The sequence below is a fragment of the Pongo abelii genome, chromosome 21 (assembly GCF_028885655.2).
Source record: "Pongo abelii isolate AG06213 chromosome 21, NHGRI_mPonAbe1-v2.0_pri, whole genome shotgun sequence".
In the NCBI taxonomy this organism is placed as follows: Eukaryota; Metazoa; Chordata; class Mammalia; order Primates; family Hominidae; genus Pongo; species Pongo abelii.
In genome coordinates this window covers 4,585,321-4,610,312 of record NC_072006.2, presented here as the reverse complement: position 1 = coordinate 4,610,312, position 24,992 = coordinate 4,585,321, and the positions used below count along the sequence as shown (strand labels likewise).

The window sequence follows — 24,992 nt, the reverse complement described above, 5'->3', positions numbered from 1 at the left end:
CAGGTAGTGGGAGCAAGCTCCCTGTGATGCTGCTGGCCTGTGGATCACTCTTTGAATAGCATTGATGTTCTTTTGGGCCATTGTTAGAACGTGGCTCTGCTATGTTTGGGTTTAGCCTTAAACTCCAAATAAACTCAGTCAATTGTGTGACTGTTCCCCTCACACAATTCCCCTTTAAACATGTTGAGCCATTAAAATGAATACAAACACTCCGTATGTGGGGAAAGAGAGTTAATAGGACCTAACATTAATGCTTACTCTCAGTTTATATTTGCAAGTGGCTGAAGGTGATCCCAGGACACCACTATCTATCAAACTGACATTTAAAAAATGTACTCACTAGAGTGAAAACAGAAAGTGATCACCTCTGAAAATCTGCTGTTGCAGATTCATTTTCCTTGTTCCTGAACGAAGCCAAAGGTGGGCATTTTCCCTCACATTCAAGAAATAAAGAGTCCTCTGAGTGTTTTAGAAAACAAAATGTCTTTTTATCAGGAGCCAACTTGAAGGGTTTTCCACTAGTTAAATCAGGGACAATTTGAGCATCAAAATTAAAAAGGAGAGTAAAGGATCACATAGGGGAGGATTAACTTTTCCTCTACCCTCTTAGGTTTAATGCCTAGAGCCTGTGAATTAAACTGACAAAAGGCATTTTAACAGGAGAAAACAAGTTTATGAATGCAAGGCATATACACTTGGGAGAACTCAGTGATGAGTAACTCAAAGGGATAGTTAAAATCGGTGGCTTATAATCATCTTGATAAGCAAAGGGGAGGGGGAGAAGACATTTATGTAAACACAATGATTTTTTAAAAAGATATACGAGTTTTCAGGTGAACAAAGAGGAAATAAAAAAGTATGTGATAATGTTTGTCTATACAGGTATAAATGGTCCTTAAATTTCCTTCGGGGCCATACAACACTTCTGGAGAAGGGATTTGGGGGTAGGATTACTTGTGTTCTAGAAGTAGATCAAACCTGAAGAGGAATTTATGGCAGCCTTATTTCCTAGAAGTTACTGCTTGTAGTCAGATAAGCAAAGGTCTGAGAAGACTTTTTTTTCCCCCTGCATATGGTATGTTAAATCTCAAATGTCTTTGGCTTAAAATAATCTTTATACCAACTCTGGAGTTCTGAGTTGGTCCCCACACATATATAATTCGCATTAAATAAAAAGGGAATGCATGAGTCTATACTGATTTGAGTACATAAATTAATAAGGAAGAAAAGAAAGCTCTGTCCAACAGCAGAAGGCCAAGTAAGAAATGGAAAAAATGATAAAAGGTAGAAATTATTTTATGGCAACTGTCACTGTAATAATTATTTTAGGCAAGAATCATCCACGGATGCTAAAATTAGTAGGTGAAAGTATGAAGGTAGAAGGAAATTTCCATAGTTTCAAAGTATCTATCTATCAGATATTCATTAAGTACAAGGAAAACTACTAGAGAGTTAGCGGCACCAACTCTCCTTACAATAAAAAATCCATGTATAAGTTTTGCCTCCCCAAAAACTTAGATACTAATAGCTTACTGTTGACCAAAAGCCTTACTCATAGCATAATCAGTCAATTAACATGTATTTTGTATGTTATAAATACTGTATTCATACAATAAAGTTAGCTTGAGAAAAGACAATTGAACTCAACACAATAGCAACAGGAGGTGGCTATGAAATTATTACAGTTGTACAGTATGTACTACAGTTAATTTTGTGCAGTTATGATTTATTACTGCAGCTTTACTTTTATTTACATTTCTCTCAACTGCAAATGCAGTTGAAGTTTACATCAGGTATCAACATCATGTGCCTCCTGATATGATGTACTGAGAAGAGTGCAATGACATCTGTAGCACTGCTGCCCCAAAAGCATCACCTGAATCTATTCTTGAAGACATTTAAGACAAACCAAAGTTGAGAGACATTTTACAAGATAAGTGGCTTGTGTTCTTCTTATATACTGTTATAAACAACCAAACAAACAAACAAGAAATACAGGTTGTTCTAAACTAAAAGAGACTAAAGAGATGGGGCAAGCGAATGTATTTCATGACCTAGGAGTACAAAGGAAATTATTGGGATAAATAGCAAAATCTGAATAAGGTCTATAGATTAAATAGTTCACTTAAGTGTTAATTTCCTTATTTTGCCAATGGTAATATTGTTACACAAAAGAACATTTTGCATGATTTTAGGAAATACACAATGAAATATTTAAAACATCATGTCTTCAACTGACACACAAATATGAAAACATCATGTGAAGAACATCATGTCTTCATCATGTCTTCAACAGACACACAAATAGTTTGGGGAAAAAAATTAAACATACATATGCATATATGTAGAGGGAGAAAGAGATAAAGCAAATGTGGTAAGTGGTTAACATTTAGGTAATCTGGGTAAAGGGCATATAAGAATTCTTTGTCAAATTATTGCAACTTTTCCATTAATATGAAATTATGTCAAAACAAAAAGAAAAGAGAGAACAAAAAAACCAACCAAAACCTTATAAAACAGACAAAATTTAGTTGTAATAGCAAATCTTGGGATCCAAATGCAATGCTTGTAAGCAACCCCTGTTCAGGTCTGTCTCCTCCAGAGAGGTGGGCCTGGTTACCTGCTTCACTCTCTCTCTTCCCTTCTCCCTGACTGGCTCCTGTGAAAGGTCCCTTGAAGGTTGGAAAGAGAGGGAGGAGGTTAGAGGAAAGGGGTTTAATCCATATGTGACTGACATAGCTGTAATCTGCAATTGGTGCCTTCTGGTAAGGCAGATTCTAAAGTGGCTTCTTTCCGTCAATGAGACGTTGGATATTTTTGGAGCTCCTGTTCGGTACCCACCGCATTTCCTGGTGTGAGTAATGTATCAGCTAGCTTTTTACTCCAGAGTACACCTCCAGAGATGGTCAGTTTTATGACTCAACTTGGCTAGGTTATAGCACCCAGTAACTCAATCAAATACTGATCTTAGGTGTTGTGGTGAAGGAATTGTGTACATGCAACCAACATTTACAATTCATTGACTTTATGTAAAGGAGATTGTCTTAGATAATCTAGGTGAAACTGATCCTATCAGTCGCTTTAACAACAGTTGAAATTTTCACAATCGTAATCTGGTTAGGTAAATGGATGCCTTTTATTTTAGGAAAGACATACTGAAGTATTTAGGTGTATGAACAAAACTGAGGTTTCCATGATGAAGAAGAAATTCTACTTGTGGACTTCAGGGACAACTCCTGCATGTTTCCAGCCTGCACTTCCTGATAGCCTGCCCTACAAATGTAGCACTTAACCATCTGGGGCCCAAAATTATGTAAACCAATTATTTGCAATAAATCTCTATCTATCTATCTATCTATCTATCTATCTATCTATCTATCTATCTATCATCTATATATCTGTCTATCTGTATTTCTAGCTAGCTAGATACCTAGCTATCAGGTTGGAGCAAAAGTAATTGCGTTTTTGCCACAATTAAAGGTCATGGCAAAAACCACAATTACTTTTGCACCAACCTAATATCTATCTATCTAGGGCTAGGGCTATCTATCTAGGGCTGTTAAAAGTGTATTCAACCCAAGGTATCTAATACACATAGTTTATAATGGCATGTGAGAAATAAACTCCTTCCTTAAAAGATTAAATATTACTTCTTTTTCCAAAACCTAAATTGTTTCATCAATTTCCACTAGAAATGTATCTTCAATAAGCAGGCTGGGCACAGTAGCTCATGCCTATAATCCCAGCACTTTCAATGGCCAGGTTGGGAGGATTGCTTGAGCTCAAGAGTTCAAGACCAGCTGGGGCAATATAGTGAGACTCTGTCTCTATTTAATAAAAAAAAATATAATTAAAAAAATAATCAGCATAATGATGTAGACCTGGTAAATCTTTTGACAGCAATGTTTATAACCCACATGCCATGTATTTCACTACATTCATAAAGGGGCTTGGGGATTTATCCAGAATGACATACCATTCATTTCAAAATAACATACATCTTTTCTCTAGACAGCTCAAATATTTATAGTTGTTAAAGCAAAAAGAAATACTTGGTAACAAGTTCTTGGTGTATGGATTGCTTTGGCTTTGATGGAAATATCTACTTTCTCCAAAGATTGGTCCCTGGGCCTCAAAGCATTTACCCCAAGAAATAACTGCTATGACTTAGGTCTTCAAGGCAGCTTCCAGTGCTCGAGCTTTCTCTGTGATGTTCTTCTGAAAAGGCATCATAAAATCGTCGAAGTCCACCTCATGTGTAAACCTCTCTCGCCTTAGTTCCCTCTTCCTGATCAGCTCTGCTGTTGTGGCTTCAGGACTCCAAATCTTAAAAAGAAAAATAGCCATGCCCGAGCAGGTATGAGTATGACAGCCAGTAAATATGCTAATATCCAGACAATTTTCAATACACAGTTTTAACTTAAAAATTTGTTTATAGTTTTAACTTAAAACTATTAAATTTACTTTTAGATGTGTTTTAACTTCTTCCCCCCTCTCATATGACAGTAGTGGTTGCATGAGCATCACTGTTTTTGATGATGACTGTCTAGACAAATAATGTTGAAAATATTCTTCAGTTACTTCTCTGGCCAGTTATGCTCAGACCAGCTGCTGTTTGTTTTTTAGGATGCCAAAACAGGGAAACAAAGGAATCAGAAGATCATCTAGGTTTACTACCTATAGGTCTTATGTAGAAGTCAAAATTATTTTTATAATAGAAGGCGAGGGGAGCTGCTTGTTCAGCCTGGTTGGATGGCCAATGGAAAGACAACTCTTTTCTCCAAAAGATGTCTCCACCTCTTTAGTTGTGGAGGTTTTCGGAAGCTACTGAATAAATCCAGTCTTGATTTATATGAAACTCCTGCATGAGCTGGTAGCAGTTAAGTACAAAGAAGGGTTGGGTCTGAGAAGTACCAAAAAAAAAGTATCCTTAGGAGTTAGTGATTAAACAGCTGCAGATCATGCCATTGATTCAGAAAGACTTCAACCTTTCTAGGAAAATGTAAATCTTAATACAGAAATAGTAATAGAAAGAGAACTAGATGCCGGGAGCTATTACTTGGGCATACTGAGTTGAAAGAACCAGAACCTGGCAAAAGAACATTCACAAATAGTAACTATGAAAGACAAACTGCGCAGATTTGTTTGGATATTCTACATAAAAAGCTTTTGAAAAAATGACATTATGAGCTTCTATAATGCTATGAAGATCTTTTCGAAGCACTTACCCTCCGTGGAATAAATGTGATATCCACTTTCTTAGTATAACCACTGGTAATCAATGAATTGAGATGAACCACATTACCCTTCTGTACTTTCTTTCCCTCTGATGTGGTTGGTACACCATAAATTGATGACAGCAGTTCCTGGAAACAAGAACAGAAAAATTATAAATTGTAAAAATCTATACTGACTTTCTAATATTATTTGCTGTTTCACATCTTACTCTGAAGCCAGAAAGAAACCTAAAAATGCTACTGTACAAGTTATAATTTGAGATAAAATAGTATATTATTATAACTTTGGGGATGGGGAGAGATAGTTTGCCTTGTTTAACTTTAATTAGAAGTATTGGTAGAAGATCACATAAGTCTTTGAGATACCCATCCTTGATCTGTGGCCTACTAAAATGACAATGGAAGAACTTTAGTTGACTGATCCTCCTTCACCTTTTGCCATTCTAACATCCTCCATGCTGATAACTCTGCTGTCTGTCTACAATCCCTTCATTCTATCTACTCCCTACCACCTACATTTCCCCAATCCTTTCCAATTTGATGACACTAAAACTTTTCCTTTTTGATTTTCATCTCTTGTCCTGTGTCAGCCAAGATTCTCCAGTAAATATTCTGCTCCCTTAAGAAAAGCTTCCAATCTAGAGACACACTTAGGGGTTTCCCATTAATGATAAAGTCTTGATGTCTCAGTAACTCCCGTGGGCAACAACCTCAACCTTCCGCTGCAGTTTAGAAGTTCCAAATCACTCCGGATTACCAGAAATGTTGAAAACCTTCTACAATCATTTTGCAGGATATTCTAGAGACAATGACTCCATACCCCAGAATTCAGTGGTATTCATTAAAATTCCTTGGTAGAAGCGGCAGGTGGGAGGAAGGGGAAGTGGTGGGCAATGAAAGGGGATATGGTGGCAATGAGACCAAAATGAAGAAAAATCATGCTTTACTTCACTCCTCATAAGGGTTAGCCTCCTTCCCTATTTGGACCATCTCATCAAATCTGTGTAATTCAGGATCAAATATATACAAATCCAATACCAGTTTTGGTTTTCTTTTTCAACATTCTAATTGTATTTGGCTGAACCCATTTGGTTTTTGTATGGATTCTCTTTGCAGTGAGTACTTTTTAGGCTCTTCAGTGATAAGAATTTTATTAGATATTTCTTTAAAAGTACTATATAATAATGCTATTGAAAGTATGCACTGCATATTATCTTGCCCATGTTGTATAACAATATGTAAATAGTGCTTCTGCCTTCCCCAAAACAGACTTTTAAAGAGTTCCAGTTACTAATGGGTAGTCAACCTTTTTTCTTACCTCTTCTTTCTTAATTTCAGGGCCTTCAGTCTTCAGTATAGGAGGTGTCTTGCCTTTTAGTTTTTGATTTTCTGCTGGTTTCGGCAAGTTATCTAGCTTTTCTTTAATCAGACCAATTATTCTATAATCAGCATATGCCTTTGCAACATCCATGGCACTATGCCCTGTTGAAACATAAACATAAATTCAGAGTGACTATAAACATATTAATGATAAACCATGTAGAAAAATATCTTAGCACATCAGCTCTAAGCCTGCCCTAATAAGGGTGACTCCTAAAGCAAGGGGTATATATACGGAAGTTCACAGAGCTAGATCAGATTTTCTCTATGGTGGTCCCAGCTTTAAAATCCCGTGATTTATAGTGCCATCTAAATACACAAAATTACTTTTCCTTAGTTTTTTTTACTATGTTTCTTAAAAGAGTGATAGGAAATATTATATTACATTTTAAATATCAAATTGATTGTTCTCTCCCCACATTGTGCAAATTTCCTTCTATGTGATAGATAATTTTACATTATCTTTCCCTTTCCTTGATGTAAGGAGGTAAATTCCAAAAGGTCTGGGGAAGCTAGTGGCCACAGGTGCTCCAGGCAGATGGCTGGGCAATATGTTCCCTATAATATCATCAGGCAGGACAAGTGCAGTAGTACCTGTGACTCAGAGGCAGCCTGAACCAACCAGAGGTATGATGCTCTCTCAGTCAAAGGAAGCAATGGCTTCCAATGTAGGAAAATGGTACTTCCAAACAAGGAGCTCAAATATATTCAAATGATTTTTTAATTTTTCCTGTATGGTATTTATGATACAAGGTAGGTTGTGTGTTTACTTCCTGGAGTCAGGGAAGCCTCAATTCAGGAATTACTTTGTCCAGCTTTAAGAGAAATCCAAAGTCTATAGGGTATGCAATTATTAGTAATTAACAGTCATAACAGTGTAATAACTCAATGTGTCATCTGCAAACTGGTGCAAGTCCACAGACTAATAGTTACTGATCCATAATGAAGTAACTACAGAAACTAAGTATTTATAAATGTTTATAGCAACTTAATATAATTTTCTGTCATTAAAATTTAAAGATTAAAAACAAAGTTTTGGCCTTGTATTTTGTTTTTTTTTCATTTTATTTTTCTAATAAATCATTTTATTATATTTTACAAAAGTATTTCAGTCCATGAAAGATTGTAAACATAAATAATTGGCCCTCCAACACCAATGAGTGGAAAAGCACTTGGTATAAGATAAACTTCCATAACGTTTAACTCAGGCTTGTGTTTGCACCAGGAACCCAGTGGACAATGCAAGCCTGTGAGAATAGAATCAGAAGGGGCTTAGAATCTAACATAAGTTCTCCTTTTCTAACCCTAATCATCAGTAATATGAATGCATACCTTTTCTATTTTCCAGCTGGAATTTAGCACCAATATCGAGTAAGTATTTTACTGTATCCAGTCTGCAGCTTTCAATGGCTCTATTTAAAGGAGTTGAGTTGTTGATTGAAACTGCATCTATTAAAGCTCCAGATTCAACAAGAAGCTCAACAATGTCTTGTTGGCCTGCATGGCATGCAAAATGAAGTGGAGTCCACAGAAAGTTATCTGTTGCATTAACGTTAGCTCTGTAAAATAAGATAGATGAACAAACTAAAAATACTGGTTTTCCAATGGCTGGACACTAAAAATGCAAAGTAAGATTTCATAGAGTTCTATCAAGTTGCTAAATTGTAAACTCTGTGCCATAGTTTTTCTTCAGACCTCTTTGTTCTGCATTATTTGACAGTCTTAACTTTCTTTGTGTATATCTACATTAAAAGGCACTTTAGATTCTAGGGATTACGATTCACAAAGGTTAAAATCAAGGAAATTTATAAAATCAGATCCAATGAAGATAAAAGCTGATAGGACATATTTCATTTTGTGACTTTCTCTGCATGTAATACATTTTTAAATGAAACTTCATTAATAAATTCTAAATATTACCATGTATTATTTAACATTTTAGTCCTTTTTAGAAATTCACTGTCCAGAAGTTCATATTCTCATTAGTTGCTCTCTTGATAATATACAAATTTGAGTCTTTCTTTAACATTAAAGTACTAATAAGATTAGTACTTTATTTCTCAAGTATGCAATTACTGTGTTAACAAGAGCTTTACATATTTTAACTCAATTTAATCTTCAACTAATCTTGTGGCATGAGTCACTACAGTCTCATTACATACATGACAGAACTGAGGCACAAAAATATTAAGAAACTCACCCAGGTTATACAACTATGGTAGAAGAAGGAATTAAACCTGAGTGATTGTTGTAGTCTAAAAAGTTAAGTATTATAAAACTGTCATGATTTGACATTTTAAAAATATTTACATGACCAAGGAAAAGGCTGCGCCACACTGGAGGAGGGCAGCAGGTTTTGGGACCAAAACATGTTATTATAGCCACCATTCCACTTGTTTGAAGTTGTTGAGATCCCCAAATAGAGGCAGATTAAAAAGTGACTCCACACCATCTAGGTGAAGCTCTGAGACAGGACTGAGCTGTGCTGCCACTGATAGAAAGCCAGTAATAATCAGAAGACTCTGTTTACCCTGAGAAAACACTTACTGGCCTTCACTTCGTGCATAACTGCTATTGGCAAAATATATTTGTGCACACACAATCCTATGCTCCCATTATCCTCGTTTCCCATATAAGATCTATGGGCTTAATTAATTTATTACAGGCTTTAATAAAGGGGCTAGGGATCTAACATAACATAAATCTAACATAAATTCTCCTTTTCTAACCCTAGCCATCAATAATATGGACACATACCTTTTATAGGGCATTTTATAGACTTTAATAAAGCCTATAATAAATCAGCATTTTTAATAAACCATTCTTTAATAACATTCTTTAATGAAGCCTATAATAAGTTAATTAAGTGTTAATAAAAGGCTTTTATATATTAAAGCCTTATAGACTTCAATAAAGTAGCACTTTTCTATATTACTAAAATTCTGTCTTTTCACTTCCTTGAAATGTGAAGACTCGTGAAAATTTAAGCCACACTCGACTGAGACGCATACCCTTTTTCAAGAAGAAACTTGACCACATCTATGTTTCCACTTGCACATGCCGTCATTAGCGGAGTTTTGTAATAATTATCCTTCATATCCACAGGTATTCCTGATTCAAAGGCCTTTTTCAGAGAAGCCAGATCCCCTGCTTTGGTGATAATATTAATGTTTGAAAATACCTTCTCTGAATCATCAATGTACCAAGCAGAGTCATCCTGAATGGGATGTTCTGGGGGGTGATCTCTGTTAAATCGGCTGCTATCAGTGACATTCTTGTAGGTCTCAATCATGTAATACGGTGGCCCACCATCCTGCCGGCGTGGAAACGCGTACTCAGGAATGACACAGATTGGAAGGGGTAAGACAAATTTCCCTTTCTTTCCTTTTTTGCCCATCCCTTTTTTCTTTTTCTTAGGTCCATACGATCCTAAGACAAAAGACTTGTTTAAATATCTGGTTCCTTTAAAGAATTCATTAATATTGACCCCTCCTCCCCGGGTTTTCTCATGAAGTTGAGCGATGGCAGCCAGCTGTTCTGAGCTTGCATAATCTTGCCTTTCCTCCAACACCATCACGAAGTCGTTCTTGCTGATGCTCCCATCACCCCTGTCTAAAACCGAAAAGGCTTCCCGGAGGAAAGCCTGACGTTCTATGGACCAATCGTGCAGTCTAAGGGCCCACAGTGGATTTGGATTTTTGGCTCCTGGCCTGGCTAGTTTATTAGCGATTCTCTCTGCTCGGCGTATTTCTTTGCTTGCTGCTTTGAAGCCGCCTTCCTTAGCCACAGCCCTGGGCGTTTTATGATCTAAATTCTTCCATTTCAGGTCACATCCTAAAACATAAAGCATCATAATTACGAATGGTGCCAAGGCATTTGCATGGCTAATAAGTGACACTCATCCAACTGTTTTCTTAATTTCTCGTGATTAGTAAAAAATGTGTCCCCAAATTATATGTATATAGAGATGTGCACATTTTGCTGTTATAATTACAAAATTGAGCTATGATTTTTTTTTTCTGTGAGCATCACTTTGGTGAATTCTGAAGAACATACGTTTACAATTTACAATAGGATTAGAACATTCATCCCTAGAGATATTTGAAACACATACCATATTGGTACACTTGCTCAGGGGACTTCAGGCCAACAGGAAAAGAGCAAGGATACATTTAAATTTGGAAAGAAGCTGGATTCAAACAGCTTACCTAGGACCTTATGAACTCAGATCTGAACCTGAAAAGATGCAGAATACCTGCTTCCTTTTGAATGATTTAAACCGTAAATCTGTGTATAATTTTAAGTATATTTTTTCCGTATTCTTCATTAAATAATGTAATTTATACTAATCTGCTGTTTTGTGGTATGGCCATATGAACAATCTTCACAGAGGAAAAAGTAATTTGTAATTAAATCTGAGGAGTTCAGCATTATATTTATGTGCAAGTTAGACATTAAAATTCATTTTCCTTTTTGGTCCCTTATTCAACAAAATGATGATTCCAACATTATTTATAAATATTCACCAAGGAAATAAACTTTTTTGAACATGTTAGGGAATCCATTTAGTGCTACCAAAAAGGCTGTGTTGTCTATAATAAGTATATGTATAAGTCAGACTTTGAAGAAGCAGTCAGACCATGTTTTTCAAGATTAATACTTTCCTTAGTATTGCCAAAAATTAAAATGTTATACGATGGGTAAAAAAATAGAAAGAATAGAAAAAAATAGAAAGAATAGAAAGAATGAATAACACCTACTATTTGATAGCACAACAGGGTGACTATAATCAATAATAATTGTATGTTTTTAAATAGCTAAAAGAGTGTAATTGGATTATTTGTAACACAAAGAATAAATGCTTGAGGGGATGGATACCCCATTCTAGAGGATGTGATTATTAAGCATTGTATGCCTATATCAAAACATTTAACATACTCCACAAATATATATATACTTACTGTCAAAAAGAATTAAAAAAAGAAAAATAAATCTATTTTACTACACACACACACACACACCTTTATACTAAGGCTGATAATTTTACTAGTAGTAGAAAAACTAAAAAAGACTATGGGGACAATAAAGGTTCTAAAATTTCTATATTGGATAGTTTTAAGAACAGTGACTCTACAGTGTAATTCCATAGCATAGTAATTCCATAGTGCAATTCCATACTAATTCTGATACACTGTTTTTACTTAGCTATTTATTTTGCTTACTTAGGGTGTCTGGGGGTTTTTGATCCCAACTCTCAAGCCACTTCTTCTATGTTCACCCAGCACTAAGGACCAAAGGATTTTCATCCTGTTTTAGCTCACCCTCTGCAGCTTCCAGCTTAATCCTAGTTAGAAACTTCCATGTGTATAAAAGACTCCAACGGATCCCACTTTAAAGAGCTAAAGGCAGTTTTCCTGTCCTTTTGACTCGGAGCTTTCTGTCTCCTCCTTTATGATTAGTAAATAAAGATCTATTCATTCCTTGTGAGACTTATGCTCCTCTGTGGTAAAGATGTTCAACTTCCAGCTGGCTGGTGTTGCAGAACTCAGGGAGTTGAGGGCCCAGGAAGAGGAGGAGGAGGACTCCACGAGCTCCTCTCCACTGCCCTTGGATGTGGCTCTCACATGCTTACAGGGAGTTGTCAATTGCTCCAGCAGGGGGACGAGGGGGCGAAAGAGGACCATCATGAGGAAATGTGAGAAATGAATCCAGCCAGCACAAATGCTTTACAATTAAGTACAGAAGAGACTAAACCCAGGGAGCTTATTCAGAAACAAGCATTTGATCGCTAAGGGTTTCTTGCTGCTCTGATTGCCTTAGATGTAAGATTCTAAAGGTAGAAATGTAACTGACAACACTTCTGCTGTGCAACTGGGTCACCCACATAGGATCTGGTGACGTGTTTATATTTCCGAACACGCACAGAACTCAGAACATTTTCAAACATTTGCTTTAAAATAGTCTCATGATTGATTCTTCTAGGAAAATGGATCTTTTCTGCATCACTGAGTTAGGCCTTTTTGCACGACCCAGGCTCTGGTCCTTGGCTTCTCAATGTGCTTTCTGTGACTTTATTCCAGGAATACATAAATGATAGAGTATGTGTGATATTTGTCCCAATAAGAAATAAGTCAACATATTAAAGTTAAAGAAATTTGTCTCAACTTGACTGGATCTTTAGTTTTTAGAAATACATAATGTTAAATCTGAAATGTCAGAATAAACTGCTAATAGAGACAGATTTGAAAACACAACCAATTAAGACAGTTTGAGAGAACCAGAATTGCATTTGATATATTTTTTCTCATTTGCTAAAAGGGTTTATCACACTGGAGCCATAGGGAAAGTATACATTCATACAAGTAAAAATGGATGTTATTATGCTATTATAGTTATGCGGGCATGTTAGTTTTATTTATAATTTTAGTGACTTCTAAAATTTTCTGTCTGTGTGGAAGACAGAAAAATAAAACACTTTCTTTGCTCTATTATAGAGTCGTTGAACTTTAAGTTTTTGCGTATTTCTCATAAACTAGAAGAAATATATACAGTTCTGCAAAATGCAGTTCTATCTCTAACAGAGTAAAAAAGCTTTTAATGTGCATTTAATTAGCATGTAATTAACAAAAAATTCATATCCTTAAATATAATTAACTAATATTTTCATTTTAAGAAACTCATTAAGCTATATATGATATAGTTCATATTTCTAAATTAATACTTAAAAGCTACAGGAAAATCTAATATTAAAAATTCTGCTTACATTTCAAATTTTCCATGAAAATTTTCATTTCATGTTTTCCCCCAAATTATTTTCCCCATAACTGCAAATTATCCAGAAAAGTTATCTTTGCATTTGACACAATGGAACATTGTTTAAAATAAACTAATTAAAAATTCAAATGAAAGCAAATGGTTTCCAGTGTGTGTCCTTTTTTAGATTGATGTTGGCATTTTTAAAATAAGGAACTTAAACAACTGTAAGTTTTTTGTTGTTGTTTGTTTGTTTGTTGAGACACAGGCTGGAGTGCAGTGGCACGATCTTGGCTCACTGCAACCTTTGCCTCCCAGGTTCAAGTGATTCTCGTGCCTTAGCCTCCCAAGTAACTGGGATTACAGGCGCCGTCACCATGCCTGGCTAATTTTTTTTTGCATTGTTAGTAGAGGTGCGGTTTTGCCTTGTTGGCCAGCCTGGTGTTGAACTCCTGACCTCAAGTGATCCACCTGCTTCAGCCTCCCAAAGTGCTGGGATTACAGGCATGAGCCACCACACCCTGCTCTCAACCATAAGTATTTGAATAATTAGTTGGCTCAGGAACAATCCCCTTTAGGTTTTTAACAATAATCTAAAATTTATGGACAAATGGGTTTTCATCACTTTTAAGAGCAGATTCATGATTTAACAGAGGGTAGTATAAGAAATAATTTTCAATTTTCTTTCTACATATGAGTGAGGTTTTGCTATAGAAAAAAATAAGCCAGTGACAAGTGATAGGCCCAAATTCTCTGCTTATCTATGACATGGGTAAATCATAAGTACTTTAAGCACAAAATTGCTAGACAATTTTACCTCGCTGAGCTATATATTTACAGCAATCTGCAAAACCACCCATGGCAGCATAATGAAGTGGTGTGTTCCCATTTATCGAAATCAGCCCCAAGTCTCCATTGTAGGCAAAAAGAAGCTTCAATATCTGTAAAATAAACAGTGGATATTGTGGAGGAATAGGAATGTACATCTACTATATAAAAACCGACAGCTAGACTGGCACTATCCAGGACAATATCAATTAGCCACATATGACTACTGAAAATTCAAATTGAAATGAACTAAACTGAAAATATTTAAGTTTCATTTGTTTGTTTCACTAGCCACATTTAAAGTACTCAAAAGCCACGTGGCCATTGTGTTGTACTGTGTTGTATAGCACAAACACAGAATATGTCCATCATCACCAGAAGTTCTATTAAATAGCATTGATCTAGAGGATAGAAAACTCTATACTTAGACGGGGCACTACCATTTTTGTTAGTGTAGGTAATTTAAGAAAGCATCAGAGCATGGAAAACAGCATCCAAGGGGAAAATTCTTTACCAAACGTGGTGTCTATCTTTGTGTATACTTATATTGCAGGGAAAATAGTGATATAAATGAAGATAACTATGTTAAAACTCAAAGAAATTGAGTAAAGAAATTTCAGATGAAATTCAGAATTTAAAAAAATAGTGTTTTTATTTTGTTTCTGCAATGTTACTGTATCAGTGAGATATTCTTTGCTGTATGTTTAGATAATCAGAATACTTGAGTTTAAAATTCAGGTATATCAATATCTAATACACACAAACACCATGGAGATAAGAGTATGAGGGCATTGTTCTCCCATAATTAGATCATATTATATTTTGAAGATTCTAGTATGTAATGAAGTCATAAAATACAGTAGTCCCAGGTGGCAGAAGTTTTAAATCGTTATCATCGAGTGTACAGAAAAATACTATGAATAATATTAAATAAGTAAATTAGCAAACACATAAAACTAAATAAAGAGATAAAGTTTTTAAAAATATAATTTTAGAATTATTTGAGGAAATCAAGATGAAAACAACTAGGTAACTCAGAAAAATGTCTGCTTTAGCGTACTCTATATGACATATAAAAAATTTGAGAAAAAGGACAGAAAAGTTTTAGCAACAAATTTTAAAGCAAAGAATAGATTATTACATCGAAAAAGCCTCCTTTAGCAGCAAAATGAGCGGCGTGATGCCTGTCATTGTCAAATGCATTCACTTCACCTCCTCTTTCCAATATGCCTCGAACTATTTCCACTACCCCTTCTCTTGACGCTTCCATTAAAGCTGTGCGGCCTGTGGACTGGACATGAAACAGATGAGACGCTGTTTATACCCATCATACTAAGTAGCAGAATCAGTACAAATACAGTCTGAATCCATTTGACCTTAGCTTTACACTTACAAGTTTAGTTCTCTACATTTTTCTTAGCTTCATTTAACAAAGAGGAAAAATTAAGCAAGTACAATGGGTCAGTATCCAAAACGTAGAATTCTAAAATCAGAGTCAAGGTCACACTGCATGCCCCTGTGAGAATATCATGCTAAAAAATATATTTCTTGCAAATAGAGCAGAATAAAAAGGGAGAAAAAGAGATAAAATATCAATACCTAATATAAAATTAGGTCATAGGTGTTTTATAATGAGAAGAAAATCAATGTTTAGTGTCAAGAAAGGGCAATTACAAGAAAACTCAAAATTAGCCAAATAAGGAGAGTGAACAAAATTGATATAAGAAACAACAGAACTAGGCTGAGCATGCCTGTAATCCCAGCGCTTTGGAAGGCAGAGGTGGGCAGATCACTTGAGGCCAAGAATTCGAAATCAGCCTGGCCAACATGGTAAAACCTGTCTCTACTAAAAATACAAAAAATAATTAGCGGGGCATGGTGGCATGCACCTGTAATCCCAGCTACTCGGGAGGCTGAGGCAGGAGAACTGCTTGAACCTGAGAGGCAGAGGTTGCAGTGAGCCAAGATTGGACCACTGCACTCCAACCTGGGCAACGGAGTGAGACCCTGTCTCCAAAAAAAAAAAAAAGGGAAAAGAAAAGAAACGGCAGAACTATATATTTTCTTTCTAAGAAGATAAATCCTATTATGCATCAGCAATGCCTTTTTTTATTATTTCCTATAATGGTACCTTGACATTATGCATAATAAATACCAAGTTTCCAAACATAATTAGGAAACAGACTATAGAACCACAGCAATATGAAGATAATCAAAGTATACCATCTTCAAGCATTTTGAATCAAAATGAACAGTCTATCAGCTAACAGGATAATGGCATCATATTTAAATGCAAAGATTATACTATGCTGTAATTGAAACAAGAAATATTTGTAAACACAAGAATAGCCATACTGAGTTGATTGCATTGGGATTGGCTCCTTTCTCCAAAAGTGTCAGGCACACATCTTTAACATCATGTGCATCTTCACAAGCTCTAAGGAATATTGGCTTTCCTTCATAGGTAAAATTGTTGACATCTGCACCATGTTCAAGGGCGATCAGAGCACAGCGATAATGCCGCTTAGTCGGTAAAATGCAGTAAAACAAAACACCTGCAGAGAAATAAAATCCCCAGAGAGTATTTAACAGCTATACATATTTGACAGGAAGGAAAGTAAAATTATTAAAAATCCATATTTAGCCAGTTAAAGGCATATCTGCCTCAGTTTCCTCTCTGAAACCAACTAAGACACCAAGACAGAAAACAAAAAACAAAAAATCTTAATTCCTGATGTAGTTAGAAAACAGTCACAACCACATGTGATAGGACCTTGCTTATGGAAGAATTGGAGTGCTGATAGGTGAACCCTGTTGACCCTGAGTATTTGGCATCTTGCAGTACGTACCCTGAGTGTCCCTTCTTGGAATGTGCGGGGCTATAGCTATGTGTGCCAAAAGGCTACTGGTAAGTCCCCCGGTCCCCTCTAAAACTGCAGAATGGCAAAAGAGATGGTACTGGGTGATGAAATGTGTAGACCGGCCATGTTTGTTAGAAGCAGGCTGTCGGTATAGCAGTCAAGAGATGAAAAATTAGATGGCAAGTGGCTCTGCCATTTTAGCAAATCATTTTGTTCCACTGGAGAAAGGAAAACGCTAAATCCCTACACCCAGGACCTGTAACATATAGGCCTTCAATATAATCCATGTCAAAAGCATACTACACATCAGGGTTACTGTTATAAACCCAGGGCAGAGTGTTACTAAGAAAGTCCTAGGTAAGTAACAATCAAACTCCAAACTGACTTTGTAATGAGTTCATTCCAAAAAAGGGACTTCATTCAAAGAATAACCAAAAAAGAAACCACTATGCAACCTATTAAAAAAAATACTGCAAGGAAAAAGGAAACTGATACTGAAAACCATGCAAAAAGGATACATACTAGAAAAGACATACCAGTGAAAATTACTGGCTAATTCATTTCCATGATAGCAAAGAAATTAAATATAACTTGTTCTAAAATAAAAGTGCAAAGATAGACCTGAATCCTAAGATTAAAAGGGTATGTTGGGTCTCAGGAAAAGTTGCTTAAGAACAGTCAACAAGGCATGCCTAGGTAAAGCTAAGCAAAGAAACTGTCTCATAAGAATGCAGGCAAAAATTCAACTAATCCATAAAGGGGAAAAGTCCAGCTGCCCTCAAAAATTTATCACAACAACATTCAATGCTACAGTATAATTAAAGGATCTCTACACTATAACTTGGGAAAATAACAGGAAACTTTTATACCCAATCAAGACTTTGTTCATGTAAAAGCAACAGACATGTATAGTCCTAAGGATATAAGTAATCAGGGATATAAGCCCAAAGAAGTGACTTAAACTACTTGAAGGCAAAAGTGAGTTTTCCAAGAGATCAATAGAGAATATGTGACTAAAAGAACAGTCATAAATACTGAATCTCTTTAGCCACAGAACCAAAGCTAAGTCACCTTAGTAATTTTAGATAGAGAATAATATATTGCAATTCATAATAATGTAAAAATAATATAATTTATCAAAAATTTGGAGGGAAGGGAAGGAAGGAGAAATAGTATAAGTATTTGATCTTCTCATATTTTAGGGCTAAGACTGAGATATTACGTAAAGCAGGTAAGGAGATAAAGTACAAGGTACTTATTATTTAAAAGGGAATCATTGAAAGAACTAAGTAATTATAATTGAGTATAAAATTGAGTGGTAGAAGGGAAGTAGCGGAGGTAAGAGGAAGGGTTATTGTACTAATCTTATCTAATTTATACTATTGTACTAATCTTACTAAACAGAGTAAAGAATCAATGAATACTGTTTAAGATGCTATCTCAATAAACAGGTTTAAGGGCATATGAAGTATCAAGTTAACCATTAAAATAATTAAAAACAGCCCATCGATTTTAGAAAATACACTTACAAGCATATAAAGAAAAACACACATATACAGCAAAGCAAAACAAATATATGGACCATATATGACAATACTTTCACATATATTTTATACATTAGATATATTTTGCCTTCACAATATAAAATAAATGATGTTTCTGAAGCCAAACCTATGGGAAATCTAGATAACTATAAATTGGATAAATTCCACCATTAAAATAAAAAATAAAATGTATATGAAAATCAAAACCTAAATGTATTTTATATAAACTGATGTACCTAAAATAGGGTTACTCAGAACAGTTAAAAAAAAAAAAAAAGAAAAGATTGTCAAGGATATTACTGAAAAGAGAAAGTCAAAGACAGAGCAAGACATAGAAGGCAAGAACAGAGCAAAACAACAACAACAGCAACAGCAAAACAACCTAAGCATAATACCCAAGGAGGCTGAATTCATTACAAAAGGCCCAGAGCCACTTATGAAATGAATATTTCATGATGATGGCATGTGCAACACACAGTTAAAGTATATCTGGGCTGACTCTTTAAGCCACAAAGAACACGAATCAGCATTCCTAAATTGAAGGGAAAACAGTTTGAAAAATATTGTACCTTATCATAGAACTGGCATACGGCATTGAGGACTGAGTACACATTCCTATAAATGCAAAAACCAATGGAATGGGAATGGGTGCTATAAGGAACTATTATAGCTTAACTTTTAAGGAGAATGATTCCACACTGTAATTAATTCCCTAGGACAACATACAAGAAATAATGTATTGGCTTAGAGCTTTACCTTCTCCATATTCTGTAAAATTGTTCCAAGAGAAAGTGCAGCTTAGGCCTAGGGCATGTCTCACATTCTAAAGACCCACTTAGCCATTTAAATGTTTGCTTATCCTTTAGGAACGATGTACAGTGAGTCAAACATGAGTCACTAGAAAATAGGACGTCAATGACAGAGAGGGTACTGTGGAATAAGCAAAGCACTTTGGCCACTGGCAGCCAAACTGAGGGACGTGCAAGCTGAGTGAGGATTGTTGATGTGGGAAGAGACAATGTACTCTGTACAATGGGCAGTACCTTGGGTTATGCAGAGTGAGGGCTGCAGGCAGCCACCCTAACAAGCTTATGTGTGAAACAAGATTTTACATTTGTTTCCTTTTATAGTTTCAGTTCTGCCCATGAGATTTGTTTCCTTTAGCCGTATGCCTGTTGCATTTGCTGCAAGTATTTACTTGACCTTGTTTCCAATTTTACCTTGATTTTTTAAAAAAAATTTACACTTTTACATTGTTATGCTAAAGAATTTCTCTCTTTTTTCTTTGTGATTTGTATCTCTGTTTCAAACTCAGTAAGTTAAACGTTTCTCTATTACAGTGATTCCCAAAGGTTAGTCCACAAAACTCCAGGCATATAAGATGCCATTAAAAAAATTATTTTGTGGTCAAATAAATATGGAAAATGTCACCATTTTTGAGCTAACAACGTGAAAGATAAATGCCTAAAATGTGTCTCTAATGAATGTGACCGTGGAACCAATTTTGCCTGTAGCACTTCTCAACATCCTGGCAATTCAGTGGTCCATGGAACACACTTTGGGAAATGGTATTCTATAGAGCTTTGAGAGGATACCATTTTTTCAGAATTTAACATTTCAAAATACATCTGGCCCCTGAATGCATCTGAAGTTTATTTTGTTACGTGGTACAATTAAATATGTAATTATCCCTTTTCTTTGTCCTTTTTTGTTCTAAGCAAGTAATCACATCAAACACAAAGTCTGGAGAGAGTTAGAAAAGTAGATTTTGCTCTTGTCAGTAAATATTCACATTATCAAATGAGATTCATTTCTCCATTGCAGGGCTGATGTTAATGGCCTTGTATCTGCAGAAACTCAGGACAACTGCTTAAACCTACCAGTTTACATTAAGCTTATTGGTAATTATCTCAGTTATTTTTATGAGGCTGTGTCAATTCTTGCCTGAACCTTAAGTTATTTGGGCAAGAAGTCCTCAGACCATGGTCTTGAGATGATGGGATTAACGGTGTGGAAGTGCAGCTGTTTGATCTGAATCATTGTTGAAAGGTCATGTCTAAAGTTTGAAGTTGTATTTCCAAATACATTTTTAAACGATCCTAGAAAGTTGGAGTTTATGCCAGAATTGACTTTAGTCCTTTCAAGTTTCCAAGTGCAAGTCCTTCCTACATCAGACTGCTATTTAGGGGGTCAAAATCCTTTTGGAGTCCTAGGTGTAGTGCTGCCTGAAATTCTAGAATGTAAAAAAAGAATAAGAAATGCTCTACTTCATCTTTGTTTTGAACAAGAGTTTATAATTTATAATGAGTAATCAGTGTGTATAATGTTCAAAATTCTCCACATTTAAAAGAAACCACCAAACACAAATTAATCTAAGTATATGAGCAAGCTCTCATAACTGATTTCCCTAAGATATAGCTATCTCATTTTCAAAGTATGAGGAGATAGTAGGTTTAGGTATAGGAGTGAGAATTTAGCCTTTCCGTTAAAACCATAAGTAATTCACTTCCAAAGCTGGAAAACAAAAAGAGTCCATGTTATTGCTTTCTGGCTACAAAGTGAATTGCAATCTGCTGGAGAGGATGTCGGAATTTTTACCTTTTCCTTCATTATCAACTATAGTCATATCAGCCTTTGCCTTTGCTAATATTTCCATTGACAATTCATGGCCCAGTTCTGCAGCCCTCATTGTGGGAGTACAGCCCATTCGGTCTTGCACATCAGGGTGAGCACCAAGGTCAAGGAGAAAGCTGACCATATCAATATCATTGGAAACTGAGGCTAAGTGCAAAGCACTAAGTCCATTAATGGGGTCTGTATAATTGATTAGTTCAGGGTATCCAAGCTTGGTCAGCTTCTCTATCTGCTTCTTGTCTTTGCTCCGCACACATTGAAGAACTTTGTAGATCTGTAAGTTCTCAAGTCTCTTATCTGCTAAAGCCATGCTTGACCAGCTCCTTGAAAATGCTTTCTGGACCAAAACTAAAGCTGAAGCAACAAAAAAGAAAAATAACTCAAAGTTAATTTTATCATCTTCATTTTGATTAAATAACAATATTTTGGAACTTCCTTAAGAACAGAGATTGTTTTTTAAGAAATGTTCAGAAAGTAGGATTTACACATAAATACCAAAAATATATTGAGTGGGCATAAAGTTAAAACAGTTCAAACAAATCTTCCATAATAATTAAAAATAGTTTGCCAGGTGGTTTTCTTATTATCCATTTAACCTTCCCTCCTCACCACACTTTACCATTTTACCATGAAGAAGCTGAGGTTGACTAAATTGCCATGGTAAGGGTTTGAGTTCCCACCATCTACCTACATGGTTTCACACCAGCACAATAGAGAGATCATACAGGTTTTAATAGTTTTAAGGTGTTATAAAAACATATAATTTTGAGGTGTTCAGTATAAACAAATCTACTGGGCTCTGTAACATATCAGAGATGTGATGAGTGATTCCCATGTCATCTTAAGTGGAAAAGATGTAGTTAAATGGCTGCAAGGAAACTGCAAATCTTCATAAACAATCCCCCTGTTAAATTGTGATGAGCATTCTAGTATGTAATTTTACCTCCTTGTATGGAAAATCTTTTGGATTGAGTAGCAGGTCATGCTAGGTATGACCAGTTGTTTCTTCATTTCTTATGAGAAAAGAACTCCATTATCATATAGGGAATCCAGTTGTTTCTTCATTTCTTATGAGAAAAGAACTCCACTATCACATAGGGAATCCTATCTGGGTCGTTTGGATGGGGCTGTCCCTTCTGTCCCCTGCCAGAGGAAAGGGTCTGTGGCCTAGGCTTGGCCCATTTGAGGGAACCATCCCTTTCCAGGTACACTGAAGCTCAAGCATATGTGCATAAAAGACATCAACCAATCAGCAGCCCATCATCCAGAATTATGAGGGAAGACTATTCTGCTGAAGTTGTTAAGCAGTATGGTGTGGGGCTGGGGCTGCAGGTAGCTCTCTTGGGTGCCACAGAGAGAGTCCATGCTTGGAAGATAGAGAGAGACTGAGATTGATGGCATTAGTTGCAACATGGATTCCATGGTGCCAGAAGCCATCTACCACTTTATGGGTAAATATATCTTCTCCCCCCGTCACCTTATTTTGGCATAAGCTAGTTAGCTGGGTTTCCAACATTTGCAATGAAAAGATTCCATCTTACTACAAAAGCTGAAACGATGCACCATCTTTCTCCATCGCAAGCCTGCTCCCTCACCTACATTCTCTATGGCAGTGAGCTCTCTCTCCTTTAAATGTGTCTCTCTAGGCACCACAACATCTCCATTGCCTGCTTCCATCCAACACCAATGCCCCCTCCTGCTCAGTCTCCTTTGCTGACTCCCCGTTTCAAGAAGCCTATGTTGGGTGCCCAGGGCTAGGTCCTCAAGACTCTTTTCTGTCCTCACACACTCCCCTGGTGTCTCGCCCTATCCCATGACCCTTGACCCTCAGCCCAACTCTCGCTCTGTCACCCAGGCTGGAGTGTAGTGGCGTAATCTCGGCTCCCTGCAACCTCCACCTCCCGGGTTCAAGCGATTCTCCTGCCTCAGCCTCCCGAGTAGCTGGGATTACAGGTGCCCACCACCACGCCTGGCTAATTTTTGTATTTTTGGTAAAGACAGGGTTTCACCATGTTGGCCAGGCTGATCTTGAACTCCTGACCTCAGGTGATCCACCCGCCTGACCTCAGGTGATCCACCTGCCTCAGCCTCCCAAAGTGTTGGGACTATAGGCATGAGCCACCGGGCTAGGCCTCCTTTGCCTTTTAATCTGTTTATAATGTGTGGTGGACTAGGGAACCAACTGAGGCTGCCTCAGAGTCATCCACTTGAACTTTGCTGCATGGCTTGGTGACGTTCACCTTAGCTGCTATTTGTGGCTTGTTTTATTCCTATCAGCCATATTCCGATTAGGTGCAGTGTCATCATACCGCATATGTATATGTGTCATCTATGGAATAGGGCAAGATGCTCCTACATAGGTAATGATTAGACTGAATCAATGCCACTTGATTTGTGAAAATAGGGATTTCCCAATCAGGGACTTCAATGTTGCCTCTGTTAGCACCCATCCCTTATGGAGAATTAATTAGCAGCTACAATGATGAATTCAGTAGGTCCATGGGTCGGTTTCCTGTGGACTGCCTCCCTCCCAGCTAAAGCCCTGAAGTGCTGGGGAGAGGGCACAGCTCCCTGTGTAGTGTCCTTTACAATCAACTGCTAAGACTGACCAAGAGCTCACCCCACTGCAGGAAATCACACAAGTGTAGCCCTTGAGTCTTGGGTTCCTTGTAAATTGAGCAGCATATAGGATCCTCCACATACAAGCACACCTGCACTTTTCCCCAGCATGACCCTGGGCCACCTTAGACACATCTAACCATCTACCAAGGTAGTGGAATAGAGCAGAATGTCTTAACTTGAGGTCCATGTTCGGGGTCTGAATACTCGGAAATTACATGAAAATCTGTGGGAATGTGCGTGTGTTCAGGTCATTTAACTCTCAAAGGGGGCTGTGCGACAAGGGAGGATCATTAGAAAGAGGAATGGAGGAAGACAAGCTTGGTACAGTGGAGTGTAGGGTTTGAGGTGGGGAAATCCGTTGTGATCCTCCCTTCCCTGTATCATTATTTACACTAAAACTAGTTGGATAAATATGGATATGCTACCTACCTAGTTTGTACCTCAGTTTCTGCATCTGTGAACTGGGAATAGCAATGGTGCCCACTTCATGGGGCTGTGTGAAAAGGAAATGAGATATGATCCTTGTAAAATATTTAGCAAAGTCCTTCAATATAGGCTCCCTATGAAAACACCAAACTTTTGTGGGTTTCAGCTCACCCACAAGTGTAAGCGATAGTTTACATGTTGGGGGTTCTCTACTGTGCTTTCCACTTTTTAGTCTCCAGAAAAATCTGGAGAAGAGAGCAGTGGAGCGGGTAGAGATGTAATGTCAAAGGAAAGGCCACGTGTCATGCTCACCTCTTAGTCTTCCGGGCGATCAGAAGCCAGGGATCTCTGGGCACCTATGCGCCTGGGCCTGCTGGGGCGACCAGGGAGGCCCCTGCTCTCCTCCTCTGACGCTCAGCGCTGGCCCAGCCACGACCTTGGGCTCCCGGAGCCCGGCAGAGGCACCCAGGCGTGAATGGTGTCCCTTTGGGTAGGGCTGGCGAGCTGGCGCGCTTGACAGCAGGGCTGGATGTGTGTGTCCATGGGCCGGATGTGTGCGTCCGTGGGCCCCGGGTCCCCGGAGGGCGAGCGCGCGGGCAGGTGAGCGCATGGGGCGGGGTGGGACCCCGAGGGACCGGGCTGATTGTGAGCTTCGGCCACGCAGGGCGCGGCTGCCGGGGCAACCGCAGCGTGCGAGATGTGGCGGC

The 24,992-nt window shown here is 37.3% G+C and overlaps 1 protein-coding gene and 1 long non-coding RNA gene across 3 annotated transcripts in view; one reads left to right on the top strand and one right to left on the bottom strand.

Annotated features, from left to right (window-relative positions):
• LOC103888743 (uncharacterized) overlaps window positions 1–24,992 on the top strand; it is a 208,990-nt gene that overhangs the window by 159,103 nt on the left and 24,895 nt on the right. The gene's annotated exons all lie outside the window — the stretch shown is intronic.
• Window positions 1,582–24,984, bottom strand: ANKEF1 (ankyrin repeat and EF-hand domain containing 1). 2 transcript variants are annotated; one of them, XM_024238517.3, is made up of 11 exons: window positions 24,598–24,984; window positions 21,202–21,591; window positions 16,554–16,753; window positions 15,340–15,489; window positions 14,188–14,311; window positions 9,629–10,451; window positions 7,950–8,176; window positions 6,556–6,719; window positions 5,229–5,366; window positions 4,146–4,326; window positions 1,582–2,672 (listed from the first exon to the last, which is right to left on the bottom strand). In XM_024238517.3, exons 2-10 carry the CDS (start codon window positions 21,545–21,547, stop codon window positions 4,168–4,170), a joined length of 2,331 nt encoding a protein of 776 aa, XP_024094285.3. In that variant the 5' UTR covers window positions 21,548–21,591; window positions 24,598–24,984; the 3' UTR covers window positions 1,582–2,672; window positions 4,146–4,167.